We start from the raw sequence: 16,778 nt of genomic DNA, 5'->3' as shown, positions 1-16,778 counted from the left end.
CTTCTTTATTTTCTACCTTGACATATGAAACATGTTTGACAGTGTTGAGTCTATATTCCTTCCCTAAAGGAATGAGATATTGTAATGACCATAATCTCAGTTTGACCTTAAATTGCCTTAAATGTATGACATTAATCAGGAAAAGAGCAATTCCGTGGGGAAATTAAATAGAAATTGTTCATTCAGCAATTAGCTACATTTGTGTCATTAATTATGACCACAAGTGTGTTTATCATAAATTAACGGTACATTCAATCAACAATTGCTGAAAAGTTTATTTCCAAAAGCAATATATAATTGCAAATCTTCTGCTTTTCATGGTGTTCAAATCCTGAATGTTGGTTGTCCATGGCCAAGGGAATTATCAGTTGATTTTAATATAAGTTTAGTTTGGATTGTAAAAATACTTAAGACACAAAGCATAAAGGAATCTAGGAACAAAATAGAGCCTTGATCCATCTGGGTATTTTGATTTATATACCATCTGTTTTAACCTTCCTGAACTTTTGTGATCAAAAGTTAAATAGCACATAAAATGCAAATTTTCAGGTCCATATTTGTATTTTATGCATCTATCCTGACATGTTTACATGCTTTAATGTCCAAAAAGTGCTTTATTTGTCTCATACGTTCTCTTACATAGTGATGTCTTCATATTACAGAAGTAAACAAAATATTTTTGTGAAAGCTTTTCAGGCAGGGGGGAGAGTGTGGGAGAGAAACTCCCTCAGGAGGGAACTTGCAAACCTGCAAACTATTTACTTCCACAAAAACCTATATATTGAGAAAAACCCAACAAGCATAATAGGGTCTCTTAAAATGTTCCATCACCAACCAAATAAGACAAATAATAACAAGCTTTCATACACATACCGTTCTTGAAAAATATAGAAACGGAACAAAAAGATCAGGAAAGCTGTATTTTTTTCCAAATGTGATTATATAAATAGAAACCAATAACTAGACCTCTCCTGAAAATCACATTAACATACAAATTACTTGCATTATTTTGTTGTTCGGGAACTGCATGGCTTTTTTCTCAACATAATACATACATATTCAGAAAGTGTCAATCTTTTGAAAACTGTTCACTGTCAACCATCTTCATTTTTCCCGTGACAGCGCATACATTGAAAACTTAAATGGAAAAAAACTATTATTATCTTATCAGTGCCCATGATTAAAGTTCAGGCATAAGATTTAACAGATATTGATAAATCAGATTGCAGTGTATTAGAAACATTTTCTAAAATGCTGGCAGTGTCCATCAAGGCAAGCTATTTGATAAGGGGTCTGTCTAATGGAGCAAGAGTAGTGGGTTATACAAGGAGTGCTTGAAGTGAAATGTACGAGTCATTTGTACACCTGTTTGAGGAAAGGAGTCAGGATAATGGATAATGGGCCAAAATCCTGAAGAGAACTTAAACGCAACGAGTGGTGTCTTCACAAACAGGAAGCATGGCTCATATTGACTATCTTTAATGACTAAATTAGATGAGTGTTAATCCGTTTTTTAAAAGGGTTCCAATGTGAACAGAATACAAGTTAGTCTGTAAAGTCATGTATGTGTTATTTTATTTTAACCTTAGATTTTAGCGAGAATTATGTGTGCTCCATCGACACTCTAATTCGACAGCTGCATTTAAATCAACAAAATGTAAACCTTCATTTGTATTTAGGTATGTTCTAGTTTAAATATGATATGTCAGGGCAACAGAGGGAAACTGAACAGAGAAGGATTTGTGGTAATTGAGAGTTCTGTATGGGTGCATATCTGCTCATTAAAGCCAAAAAACGATTATGTTAGCCTTTGTGATGGTGGCCAGAGACAACAGAAGCTAAATGTAATGCCTAAATTGCACTCTGCCGCCTGGTGTGACAGAAATATGCTCAGATGCATATCCATCTCAGCATGAACAACCAGACTTAATTGCACAGACATGGGATGTGCCCGGTGACAATGGCCTTGCACCTGTGTGAAAATAACATATAATACATCAATTATCAACTGCATCAAACAAACATTTGCATTGTATGGATTTAAAGTTTATTTTACATATATATTTTTTATTTCTAATCTTAATCAAATTGTTGATTGGTTACATATTATATGTCTTGGAACTATATTTAACCTGATTTTGATGCTTTTAATAGCTTGAATAACTACTTTTGTTTCTGCATTGGACAATACTTGATTACATTCAAATTATTTTAATTTTGTTTGGATCCAAAGACTAAAAGCCTCACACTTTTAATCAGATGCAAATACTACGCACCATTTGGAACCCTTAAGGACATGAAACCCTTTTTCTACTGAAATTATTTCCATTCTAGTTTAGTATAACAACAATGATACGAAGCCAGATTGAATTGTAAGGACAAATTCTCCAATGTTATACTCTTCTTCAGAGGGATGCGGCTAATAGTATTTCTCTATGACTCAGAATATTCAGAGTTTTACGCCACTCGTCCAGTGTAGCCTGCCGTCTCCTCGGCAGCTGTGGATTAAGTAGTAATTAATTGTCTGACTGTCTTGATGCATATTTCCCAATTATTAAATTCCCATTTTAACTGACAATGTTTGGCAACAAAGAGCTTTATATAAAGAATCTTATCTTTTATAGTTTCTGATTACATGGATGATGGTAGCCTAGCAACTGTAGCCATTCTGACTAATCAATAGCAAGATTTGCAGCAAAAAGACTAACTTGTACTTCAGATATTTATGGCAAGTTTAATAGAAGAATTCATCAAACAATATAGACAATTCAGTGTTGCGGAACATCAACCAGGCAGGCAAATTATATATGAAATGCTTTGAATGAGTATTTGTTGATAGAAAACGGGTTGTATTCAAAGTATGGTAAATAATACATAATGTTTCACTTGCATGCCATGTCAATGTTGTGCCAGTGTTGAGACTTTGCATGGTTATGTAAAAGGGAAGCTAAGGAGACAAACTCAACAATAATTGAGAACCATTTACATGATTGAACTGAGGCACTATTAAATATGATGAAAGCTTTGACAAAAAGACAAGTAAAAAACGACACAAGTAAAAGCAGGAATTCTCAAGGCTATAACATTTGCAAACCTTCTCACAGTTTAATGTGTAACCCATCTCAGCCAAATGTAAATGAATCCACATAAAAGAAAGAGTCTGACTGCTGTCAGCATTTCTCTTGTATCCTGCAGGGATGCAAAGAACCTAGTGAAGAACACCGCATGTGACTTGATGAAAAGATTTTAATTATCGCTCCCACTCGCATACTGTATGTGCCCAGACTGAGACTTTAAACAAACATGAATGAATCCTTGGTTGCAGTTTCTGATTAGTCCTAGATCAGAGTGTTCCTTTGTCATATAGGCTACTGTACATCCAATATTTATATAAAACTGAAATCAACGAGATCGCGGGTACAAGCGGCCGAGATGGGTTTTCTCCGCAGGGTGGCTGGTGTCTCCCTTAGGGATAAGGTGAGAAGTTCGGTCATCCGGGAGGGACTCGGAGTTGAACCGCTCCTCCTTCACGTCGAAAGGAGCCAGTTGAGGTGGTTCGGGCACCTAGTTAGGATGCCACCTGGGCGCCTCCCTAGGGAGGTGTTCCAGGCACGTCCAGCTGGGAAGAGACCAAGGGGTAGACCTAGAACCAGATGGAGGGATTATATCTCTTCTCTGGCCTGGGAGCGCCTTGGGATCCCCCAGTCAGAGCTGGTTGATGTGGCCAGGGAAAAGAAAGTTTGGGGCTCTCTGCTGGAACTGCTACCTCCGCGACCCGACCACGGATAAGCGGGAGAAGATGGATGGATGGATGAAATCAACTTTTATCAGAAGTTAAGGCTTTACTATAAACTATAACCCTATGCAAGAACATAAAGATACACAGTCAGCAGGTGCGGATCAATACCCAGTGCTGGACTAACCTGAAAAGAGGCCATGGGGCAAAACACCTCTACTGACCTTTCGTCCTTACTACTCTCTTTTATTTCCTTGCTGTGTGATAATTATAAAACATTGATTTAGAAGTAAATATTTAAGCACAATAATGCATTAGTGAAGGCCTTCAAGTAGACAAAGGGATCCCTACAGGAGTTTGCAAGTTAAGTTACTGAGCTTGACCAATGTTGTTCAAATAGTTTTCCATCACAAATGAAACCATATTCATTTGTGTATTGATCTTGTATTTTCAATAAGATTGTGAATTCTAACATTATTTAGCTGGAGGCTTCAATTATGCTCAGTGTTTTTTTATGCCTCTTGCTATACTGTATATATAATTCAAATTGTGAAAAAAAAAAAAAAGCACAAACCAACCTTAATATGACTCCTTTAATGCCAAGGGATACATTGACTTTAAATCAGTGAGTTTTAAGCTCCTCATACTCTTTACATTGTATTTGCTCAGCAGTCAATACCATGGGCAAACAGTGATATTGAGCTGTGCAAGGCTTGTAGTGAGGGGTTGAAGTACATCACAGAGGTAACAGTGGGTCAAGTCCTGTTTAAAAAGTAAATGGATTGCATTTTATATAATGCTTTTCAGGTGTTTCCGACCCCTCACACCGCTGTACATTCATTATTCACACCCATTCATACAAGATGCCAATTGCTCAGGGAAGCTAACATTCAGACACATTCACACACCATTGGTGCATGTGTGAACATCGCACCTGCTTGTTCAGTGAGATGTTTCCTCGAATGTGTTTGTGCAGTCAAACAAACTGAGCTTCCTTTTGGCATGGTGCCCCCTCTGGGGAAATCTAGACATTGTGAGCTGCTGTTGGCAACGTGATATGATACCGACACAGTGCTGGTAGAATTTTGTCATGACGGATGCCAGCACAGTAACATTTCATGTTTTTTTATGTGTGCATACATTAGTGACACAAGCCTATCTTTTTCTTGCAAGCCTCAGCTAAAAAAAAAGCCACCATTCATTGTTGCTCAGTTCTTTCATTAATATGTGTTATATATATATATATATATTAAATTGTAATAGAACTTTCAAAAACAAATTACACTTTCTGACTAGTTGTAAACTTAAAGGTCAATTATTATACGTTTGAGCTGAGTTTCTGCCGTTAAACAGCCTTCTCTTCCAACAAGTCCTCCAACTCTAACGACCAAATAGGCCGATTGTTCAGGCCCAATTATTACGACCAAACATGTTGTTTGTTCAAGCGCTTGAGATTTCATGAAGTGAAGGAGGTTTTCCTTCTATAAAACAGCTATGGGCAGCAGATACTATGAGTGTCACAGACATGAATACATAGATCAAGGCAGACTGGTGCACACACTCTCCTGTTTTGCCAATCCGGTGGTCAAACAAATATAGCTCTAAATCCCTGGCCGAAATGTCCTTAAAATGAAGTCCGAGTTCGACATTTTAATTAATTAATTAATTAATTACCTTTCCAACTCTTCATGCAGTTGGCTGTTACAGGTCTATACAGGTTCATCGTACAATTCATAAGCTTCAAATCGAGAGACTGAAACTGTATTTTCCTTTACCGTTCTGTTTTAATTTCACAATAAAGTTAATAGTCATATTATGTTTGATATTATGATGTTTTATTAACTACACCACTGGGTTTTTAACCCACGCCGCCTAGTGGTTAAAGCACGTTATTGAATTTTGTTGTTGAATAAGTTTTACTTGATGAAAACATTTAAATATTAAGAGTAGCCTACATACAAAATTGAAAATATCAAGAAGATACTAGTGATCTCTACAATAAAACAGTTTAGTGCAGGACGCCCAAAGATATTAATAGGAGGATGTGCAAAACAGACAAACTAATAAGGCTTTATTTAAACATTAAAGATTACTTTAAGTTAAGGTCTTCTTTTGAATAAGAAAAAAACGTTGGGGTTATCCACAGATAAATATGAAGTCTGACAAAGTACTTAACGTCCAATATATTGCATAGTTTATTTTGGCACTTGACAATCACCTTCCCTGATTTTGAGTCGGGTGTAACTAAAGTCTGATTTAAGGGTTGTTTATATTTCACATCATTAATCAGAATATGCAAAGTAACTAAAATACATGTAGTGGAGTAAAAATACCAGGTTAACCTCTGAATTTTAGTGGAGTAGAACAAAGTAGTATGCTGCTGTAACAAAAACATTTCCCAACCAGGGATTAATAAAGTATATCTTATCTTATCTTATCTTAAGATGATCGATGGCTACTGCCATATTTGCTAAATTTGCCTCTGAACCTTGACAAGTGTATGTTTCAGGCTTATCAATGAACAACATGCGGGGTCACAGACATAAGACCAGCTGTTAAATAAAGCTCGTCTGACCTTAGGTGTCATGTTGGTATATTAATTCACCTATTTATTAATTATTTGTTTTAAATTTGATAACACTACTGTGTTTCCTATCCCCTAAACATCCAGGGTGTACACAGTTTAATACTGGCAACTTCTAATTGTGGGAAATACGAAAACGTCTTATAAAGAGACGTTGCGAAACACACAATAGCCAGCATGTGTAGTTCTGGGGGGGGCGGTGAAATTGCACACACACACACACACACACACACACACACACACACACACACACACACACACACACACACACACACACACACACACACACACACACACACACACACACACACACACACACACACACACACACACACACACACACACACACACACACACACACACACACACACACACACACACACACAGGGGCGCCGCCAGGGATTTTGGGCCCCATGAAAATATATCACATTGGGCCCCACCCCTGCTTTAATATAATAACATTAGTATTAATATCATAACCAATATCGGTGATCAACATTTTGTTTACAGACTGATCACTCAATGCTTCAAACTGTCCATCATCCTAAATAGACTAAAAGCAGTTTTTTGTTTTATATAGATCATTGGCTATATGGGAAAATACTGTGTTTGAAATGTATAATTTAAATTAGATGTTAGCTTTTTGTTATATATATATTGTATTCCAGTCTCCCTTCAGATATGTTAAGTGGCATGTCATTCAACACAATGCTGCTCACCTCCTTCAGTTTGAAGAAAAGCTGGTTCAGGTTCAGCCTTTTGGGGGGACAGGGCTGCTGAGCCTAAAGATGGATCTGTTGGACCTGGCACCAGGTGGAGGGACAACTGATTTAGTATGAATAGGCGCTAAAAATGTGCCTGCATTTGTTAAAGGTAGGTTAGGTAAGAATGGAGAAACCAGCTCGAGTGCGCTAGAATTTGAAAATACACAACCGAAAAAAATCTGCCCCTTCCTTCAGAGTTCCTTACGGAGCCCCTCCTCCAACACACACGAACGCGCACATGACCAATGAGCAGTGATGCAAATTAGTCGCTTTTCGGCGCCTCCCGCTTTTTTAACGCTGCTTTGGGTGACTTGTGTAATTCGTGGAGAACCGAAGAGTTTTCGTTTTGGGGGGGGGGGGTCCGTTAGTCCGTCCGTTAGTCCGTCCGTTAGTCCGTCCGACTGACAGACAACTTCTCACTTCAAAAAAGAAGAAGAAATCTAGATCGCAAAATAATTAAACAAGCGAGTGCCTGTTTTTCCTGGCCAATGACAGGTTCCTTGAACACAACACGAGCGTAACGTGTCTTCACGTGGTTATGTCTCGTCTGAAAGGAGTGTAGACTAGAGTGCTTACGGAGAGCACCGGAACGCCGCTCCAGCTCTTCAAATATTGCAGTAACCATAAGGAGCCGTACACATGCCGCAGTGTTTGCGTGGCTGTGTCTTTAGTTGTAAGCACAGTGGCGATCTGTTGTTATTAGCATCTGGTTAGCTAGCTATGCTAACGAATTTAAAGAGCTTTTCTACAACCAGGTGGAAGAGAGCTCTCTCCTGAGAGGCTCAATTAACCTCAGCTCAGTGAGGTTAAGGCACACCTTGATATGATCATTATAATTATTAATGAGACATTAGAGACTAAATGAAAAACAGGTATAAAATACTATATGACAGTAACAAAAAAGTTGTTGAAAATAACAAGAATAGAGTTTAAAAGGGGAGTGATTTGTAAAATATCCAAAAAGAAAAATCTGCTTACAGTTCTGTTTCAAATGGGTGTTGAAAGATGTACCCATGGATCTCCTCATGTTGCTCTCAAAGTGCACCAAATCCATCTTGTGTCCATATCTTTCTGTTTTGGTGGTCATGCCACACTGTGCACATGCATGCATGCGCGAGTCATGGCAAGATATATGGATTAAGAGGTTCCTTTTTCTTTGCACAGCATGAAAGAAAGGCAAAATGAATTGGCTGTGATTTTAGTTTTTTTAAGCAGAGGTTGAGTTCAATAATTTGTACGGCCCTCTGAGGATGTTGTAAAAATTGAAAGGAAAAAGGTTCCCCACCCCTGCTGTAAATAATAATAAAAACCCTTGATTTATAACTTAACATCTCTGTCTCCTATTGATCTGAGTATATTATAAAGAATAGCCAGTTAATTGAAGCATTATAGCACAGGCCTTTGTCAGATGGTATATTACGCTGTTTTTTTCCTGCTTCGAATAGTTCTCTCTTTTTTCACCATACCTGTGTTTGCATCACTGAATGAGGGCACGAGATAAGTTTGTGCACAGATGGAAGGCTGACAGGCAGGTAGGCCATCCATTCATTTTAGCCGGGCCGGCTCAGATGATTGGTCGTGCTTTTTACAGCGCCACGGCTTACACAGAGGACATTTTTGTATGTATTTATTGTCAAAGCATTTAATATATTCATTGCTATCAGGATGTTAAGAGCATTCCATGGAATATAACAAAAAGCGTTTCTGAAGTCAATTACCTTAACAGCGGAACCTTTTTATCGTTCCGGATGGGGTTAAAGGAGTAGGTTGGAGGCAGGGGTGATTTGTTATCATGTACATTTAGCTTGTTAGTTTATAAAGTTTTTTCTTTTCATAAGTAATTAAATATAATGTATGTAAAGGATGTTTGTCATTCTCCACTAAAGGTTTATTGTGAATAACTATGGTCCTTATCTGAGCTGACCATCTCTGCACATGCCACCCCTTTTGATGGTACGGTCCAATTGGTGGGTCTATAAAGGGTGGCATGTTGGACTCATTGAGAGGGGGAATAGTGTGGGAGACAGTCATTGGGGGATATTGATGTTGTCAACCATGTGTGAAAGATGAATAAATCCCCACACCGGGTTGTATCAAGACGTTCTGCCTCTGTCTCCTTACTTGGTCGGGCCGCTCACAAGGATTTTCCAGAGAGGGTTATTTGTGAATAAACGAATAAACGGGAGCATGTTGTTTCTTACACGACCACTAGGGGTGCTACACTTTAAAACGTGGCTATGGGTCGTAATCTAAGCTGCTTAAACAATCGACAGATCTTGTACTTGAGTAAAGTACCAGAGTGTAGGAATACTCAGTTACAATAAAAAGTCCTGCATTCAAAATGTTACAAGTAAAAGTACAAAAGTATTAACATCAAAATATAGTTAAAGTACCACCTGCAGAGTGATCTAGATTCAGGTGTTCTTTTACCCATATGAGACCGCCTCGCGTCACATTATCCCTGGCATAAAAATAGATTGTGGATGATCCCTTATAACAAACACACTCTCACTCCATAATCGTCCAGGAGCGACGTTTGGTCAGGGTCCCGTGGCGTGCAGTTGTGATGCTCCTAGGCTCCTTCAGCTTCATAAAGGGACGCAAATAGCTTTCAACTGATTGCAATGTATTCCCATCTGCGTCGGGATTTGACGCTCATGGAAGCACGGCATTCGTTTGTGTTGGCTGCCCTTAAAGGCAATGTGAACGTCCATTCCCATTGGATAACGGAGAATTGTACACCCGGAAGTAAGTATTCCCCTTACTGTCGATTGATTTTACAGTGATATCTGCACTACTCATTGACTAAAAAACACCAGATTATCCTTGTTAATTACACAACATTGATTGGTTTAAATTGTGTGCAATGCTTTTGTATTTATATTTTTTCGGAGTAAAGGATGGCAGAAGACACTACACTACCCAGAATCCCCAGCTATCGTTTAGGACTACACCTTGTGCTCTGCTTGACAAACCCCGTTTTCATATGGAATGCAGTTGGAGATCAATACAGAAAAATACAAAAGCGTTGCACACAATTTAAACCAATCAATGTTGTGTAATTAACAAGGATAATCTGGTGTTTTTTAGTCGATGAGTAGTGCAGATATCACTGTAAAATCAATCGACAGTAAGGGGAATACTTACTTCCGGGTGTAAAATTCTCCGTTATCCAATGGGAATGGACGCTCACATTGCCTTTAAGGGCAGCCGACACAAACGAATGCCGTGCTTCCATGAGCGTCAAATCCCACCGCAGATGGGAATACATTGCAAACAGTTGAAAGCTATTTGTGTCCCTTTATGAAGCTGAAGGAGCCTAGGAGCGTCACAACTGCACGCCACGGGACCCTGACCAAACGTCTCTCCTGGACGATTATGGAGTGAGAGTGTGTTGGTTATAAGGGATCATCCACAATCTATTTTTATGCCAGGGATAATGTGACGCGAGGCGGTCTCATATGGGAGTGAGAGTGTGTTGTTATAACATGTTGTACACAGTGGACATAAACATTCTGGTTACCTTAATATCAGGGATCTTATACATTAAACTCCTTCTGAATCAAACTGTCACGGTAGCATTACCTTACTGATCCCTCTTAAAATTGAAAAAAACATGTTACTTTACCAGCAGAGAGAAAATTGATCATTAAACTATTAATGTGACTAATAAAGAGCAGTTCGGTTATTAAGTATTATTCTGTTGATCAGTGTCATTACATTTGGTGAAAAGCACATAATGACTTGTTTAAGACTCGTTTTGTCAAAGTTTAGGGCTTGGACTTGACTTGAACTTGCCCATCCTGACTTGAGACTTGACTGGAGCTTGAGCGCAAAGACTTGAGACTTGACTTGGACTTGAGCGCAAAGACTTGAGACTTGACTCAGACTTGCAAAACAATGACTTGGTCCCACCTCTGGCAGTTGCACACCAAAGTAAAACCTCACGGGCACACACCTTCCCATAACCCATCATTGTCACAAAGACACCATTTCTCTCCTTTAACTTCTTATCGTGCTTGGAGGCAGGAACACATGGTGAAAGACGTCAAAACAGCCACAGCCAAAGGAGCTAACATTTCTGTCTTCTTATTTTTTAAATAAGATAAGCACTGTTTGAAACGAATACATAGTTGGTGCCCTTTACCCTACTTATCATCTTTGATGGATAATAGATAGTGAATTGTAAGAATGACATTTGGTCAACTGTAGTGATAATCTGTACGTGACATTTCTTCTCACTTGCTTCCACTGACATCTGAGCTCCCAATTTGTAATTCAATCTCTCCCTTTCAGGGTTTCTTTGTGTCCATTATCTATTGCTACTGCAACGGAGAGGTGAGTGAATCGATTTTTTCCAAATGCATCTGCTCACAAAATAAAACCCAAAATACTGAGAAACTAAAGCGAATCAAGTGCTTTGATTACACTTTAGTTTAAATAAAACGTAGAGCTTGCAATTCGCATAAGAATAGACTGCTGGTTTTATCTTCAAAAAACTTCAGTTTTTTATTATATTTATCTATTCTTATGTGTGCCTTTTATCTATTCTTATGTGTGCCTTTTATCTATTCTTATGTATGCCTTTTATCTATTCTTGTAATATTATATTTTATTATAATGTTATGTTCATTGTGAAGCACTTTGGCAAACCCTCTGTTTTTAATTCAAAATGGAAGAGATGTCTTTTTTTGTTTTGAGCTCCATAAAATATCATTTTGTTATTATCACTGGACCAAATGACTCATGTAATGTGAAATGGTCTCAGCTTATACTGACAAATAACACCCTACTCTGCAACTCTACTCTGTTAATGGATTGTTTTAGTCATTCAGCCCACGCAGAGGGTACAGTTCAAAGTTAGCATTTCACAAACCTGCGGATAAATAACAGTAGGCAGCTGTGTCCAGCAAAAAAGATCAAGCTAGTGTTTGCTACCTGCTATAATATGAATGGTGGCGTTTCTATACATATGGTTCTGTGTGAAGACAAACACAAGTTCAAAACATTGCAATTGTTGGGGAAGACCTAAGGCAAGTGATTTAAGACTTAATTTTAATCACTACTTCATTTATATTGCACCAAAACTACTTTTTTGTCTTAGTTTGTGAAGTCCTTCACAAACTAAGAGAAAGTCACTGTGCAATCACAGACAAAATCACAATTAACTAAAATTAAACTACAAAGGAAACAGCAATAGAACAAAATGGATTACATTGCACCAAAGAAAATGTAAAACAAATTAAATAATTGAGAAAAGCAACCCTTTTCGTGCTTTTGGGGTTTAGAAATAACGGTGTATCTACAAGAGCAGATAAGAACAGAAAGCATAGGCAAAAGGACACGAGCAGAATACAAACACATAAGAACAATTGACTCACAGCACATATAAAGTACATACACCCAGTTAAAAGCCCTTGCCTACAAACCCATTAACAGACACAAAATCACATACATGAGCACAAATAAAAGCTAATAAGCACAGACAGTATGATAAACCATGATATGACCCTTGCTCCAGTTTATGACAACATACTGTATAATGCTCTATCATACATTCTAGTATTCTATTGATCATTTGCAATACCATTTGTGATATTTATAGATTTTCTTCTTCCCATCCCACAGGTCCAGGCAGAAATAAAGAAAACATGGACACGCTGGAACCTTGCCTTTGAGTGGGAGGGCCCGGTGGTCTGTGGTCGCTATCGTTACGGCTCCGTAGTTGTTGGCATCAACAACAACAGCACCAGCAGCCACTCCCACCTGGCGGGGGCGGGACTTTCCACACGCTCCACCACGCTGGTTTCAAGCCGTGTTTATCGGAGCACGGATCCCACTGTGATCGGCATGCATGCCACCCTCCCCGGGTACGTGATCAGTAACTCGGACCCATCCATACCTGAAGAACCGGAGGACAGCGGACCCAAGCAGGTGGATGATATCTCGCTAAAGGAAAATCTGCCTGTTGTTATTACGACTGCGACAGCTGAGGATGAGGAGGAAACATTGTAGCATTCGTCAAAAAAAGTGGCATACACTGAGGAAACAGTTTGTAGTGCATTTGTTTGGAGAGCAACCACATCCATGTCACTCAAACTATAAAGAGGGTTATCAAAGACAAACAAAATTTGACTGAATGTAAATGATATGGAATGATGTATAGATCTTCCTTATGAAAAATGTATACTTGGTTCAAAAATAGAAAATATCAGCTGACTGGTCGTTTGACACAGATGAGGAAATGTTAAAAATATCTGTTTAACTCCGCAATCTCAACTCTACGTTGAAATTTTAGCCTTGTTTGATTTTGTTGATCGCTGATGGAGATTGCTTCTATATGGATATATTTGTGGGAGAGTGAAGTGCCACAAGGTGAATTGCAACTTGACAAACAAAGCACATCTGAAATCAAAGGGTTGCTACTTTGACCCTCTCACCGAAGACAATCGTTAATCATATTCAGGAGCTCTCAGGGAGGGCTATGCTTTCTGTTGTTAATAATAGAGTGGCAAAGTCCCTCCCCTTCTGGGGGAGCTCCATGGGACCTTATTTCGGAAAAATTATGTATTGAAGTCAATCGAGAGAGAAAGATGATCTTTCGATCCCTTTTGAATTGTGCCACGAATCACACATATGATGTTTGTCAATTTAAAAGATAATTTTGCAAGTCAAAAAAATAAAAATGTGTCATCAAACTGTGAAGTAACACATTTTTTTGTGTGAAACGCTCAATGAACTACCTCTCTGATCCCACACAACAACACACGTCACCAAGATTGCCGTCACTACTGTGTTGCTAAACAAGGGATTCACTACCCTCACTATCACCACAATGAAACACGTCCAGAAGAATGTCAATCAAAGCTGCCTGCCTGCCTTCCTTTGATTCTCTCTGACCTGGTCTTTTTAATGTTTAATGTCAACCATTTGTGCAGATAGCATGAAGTAGAACAGATCGCCGGTGCTAATGTAGCGTTAGCGTTAGCATTTCTCCCCCGGGCTTAAATGGTGTATTATAGAATAATCACTGCGGTGTGACAGTACTCTTCAAAGGGTTCACGAAATATGACTACTACTCTTATTGTTTAACATTTTGGGTTACTTAATGTTACTTAATGTTAAGGCTAATAAAAATGACAAGGCTAAGGCTGTAATGCTAACTAACGTGCTTGCTCCTATCTAGGTAGCTAACTTGATCCAGCCAGCCACTCCTGGTCCTTTCATCAGACAGGAAGCGAAAAAACGAGCAAGACCAATTGCTGATAAGATGACAACCTGGTACTAAGCACACAGGCATCTTGATAAAGTTATCTTATCTTAGCTATCTCTTATTTGGTGGAGGAAAACAATTGTGACATCAGTTATGACATCACTTACGCGACTCTGGGATTTGTAGTCTTTCTAGTTGCGTATTTTTCATTGTTTTATATTTCAACAGTTTTACGACAAACTGTGATTTTTTTGACATGGAAATGATTTTTTAAGATTGACAAACATCAGTAATTCATGGCACAATTTAAACGGGTTCGAAAGATACGTTTTCTCTCTCCATTGACTTCAATACATAATTGTGACGTCCATCTTCTTCCGGTCCATGGGACCTTATTTCGGAAAAATAATGTATTGTAGTCAAGGGAGAGAGAAAACGTATCTTTCGATCCCGTTTGAATTGTGCCATGAATTACACATATGATGTTTGTCAATCTTAAAAAATCATTTCCATGTCAAAAAAGTCACAGTTTGTCGTAAAACTGTTGAAATATAAGACTATGAAAAATACGCAACTAGAAAGACTACAAATCCCAGAGTCGCGTAAGTGATGTCACAATTGTTTTCCTCCACTAAGTGATAATGAGTCTGATGAGAGGACCAGGAGTGGCTGGCTGGATCAAGTTAGCTACCTAGCTAGTAGCTAGCACATTAGTTAGCATTACAGCCTTGTCATTTTTATTAGCCTTAATATGAAGTAACATTAAGTAACCCAAAATGTTAAACAGTAAGAGTAGTAGTCATATTTCGTGAACCCTTTGAATAGTACTGTCACCGGTGTGATCATTCTGTAATACACAGTTTACGCCCGGGGGAGAAATGCTAACGCTAGCATCGGCGATCGCCAATATGTTCTACTTCATGCTATCTGCACAAATGTTTGACATTAAACATTAAAAAGACCAAGCAGTTCAGAGAGAATCAAAGGAAGGCAGGCAGGCAGCTTTGCATGACATTCTTCAGGACGTGTTTCATTGTGGTGATAGTGAGGGTAGTCAATCGTTTTGTTGACAAGACAGTTGTGACGGCCATCTTGGTGACGTGTGTTGTTCTGTGAGACCAGAGATGTAGTTCATTGAGCGTTTCACACAAACAAATGTGTTATTTCACAGTTTTACGACACATTTTTATTTTTTTTATTTGCGAAATTCTCTTTTAAATTGACAAACATCATATGTGTAATTCGTGGCACAATTCAAACGGGGTCGAAAGATAATCTTTCTCTCTCCATTGACTTCAATACATAATTTTTCCGAAATAAGGTCCCATGCAGGTCCACCGGAAGGGGAGGGACTTTGCCACTCTATAGAAAACATGCTTTTGCATGATGTATAGTGGTCTAAAGTTATGGAAATGTATTTCAAAAGAAGACACAAACACTTTAGAAACAAACATTTAAACAATATATATATATATTGGGAAAACAGTTGTAAAAAAAAGTTTGATGTTGTTTTTTAAATAAAAAAAGGGCAGCAGCATGTCAGCTGCAGGAGAAAGGTAATCTTTTGGAATGTGTAGACGTGATAAACCTTCGTTTTTGCCAACAAATGTTCAGTGAATTGAATCTTAGTGGTTTCATTTTCTCCACAAAGCAACATATACAATTTAATCTACAGCCATCTAAAGGAGTTTCTTACTCTTTGGTTGCCTTAACTACAATTCCAGCTGATTTCCACAGTTTCCGTCATGATGCATCCCAATTCATTTTTGCTTTGGAAAAATGAAGTGTCATGGTGTCCCAATGTGCGTGCTTGGAAAGTCAGCCCACATTTCTGAAGATAAACATCCTTTCTGCTTCGCATGTAACTAAATTGTATGCCGAAAATATTTTGTATTTGTGTTTTCTATTACCTTACATTACATTGCATTTAGCTGACGCTTTTATCCAAAGCAACTTACAATAAGTGCGTTCGACCGACAAAATACAAACTTGAAGAAAACAGAATCATATAAGTACATCAGGTTTCATAGAGCTAAAACATTTCAAGTGCTACTCAACTGGCTTTAGATAAGCCAGTCCTTTATTAGTATATAAGTGCTTTGTTAATAGTTCTATCGCTCGAAGTGGAGTCGAAAGAGATGAGTTTTCAGTCTGCGCCGGAAGATGTGTAAGCTTTCTGCTGTCCTGATGTCAATGGGGAGCTCATTCCACCATTTTGGAGCCAGGATAGCAAACCCACGTGTTTTTGCTGATGGGAACTTTGGTCCCCCTCGCAGTGCGGGTGCAGCGAGCTGTTTGGCTGATGCAGAGCGGAGTGCACGTGCTGGGGAGTGCGGTTTAACCATGTCCTGGATGTAGGAAGGGCCAGATCCATTCGCAGCATGGTACGCAAGTACCATTGTCTTGAAGTGGATTCTAGCAGTTACTGGAAGCCAGTACAGGGAGCGGAGGAGCGGCGTGGTGTGGGAGAATTTAGGAAGG

The 16,778-nt window shown here is 38.7% G+C and overlaps 1 protein-coding gene across 1 annotated transcript in view; it reads left to right on the top strand.

The window, feature by feature from the left end:
• The window catches only part of pth2ra (parathyroid hormone 2 receptor a), a 206,364-nt gene extending 192,870 nt beyond the window's left edge, over positions 1 to 13,494 (top strand). Inside the window, exons 17-18 of the mRNA XM_079663531.1 lie at positions 11,381 to 11,422; positions 12,713 to 13,494. Of these exons, the coding sequence (XP_079519657.1) occupies positions 11,381 to 11,422; positions 12,713 to 13,099 (429 nt within the window). The 3' untranslated portion in view covers positions 13,100 to 13,494. The remainder of the gene's footprint in view (positions 1 to 11,380; positions 11,423 to 12,712) is intronic.
• The last annotated feature ends 3,284 nt before the right edge of the window (positions 13,495 to 16,778 follow it).

This window comes from Notothenia rossii (assembly GCF_949606895.1).
Source record: "Notothenia rossii genome assembly, chromosome: 2".
NCBI classification, from domain to species: Eukaryota; Metazoa; Chordata; class Actinopteri; order Perciformes; family Nototheniidae; genus Notothenia; species Notothenia rossii.
The sequence above is the reverse complement of the archived record's forward strand: the minus strand, read 5'-3'. Positions and strand labels throughout refer to the sequence as shown.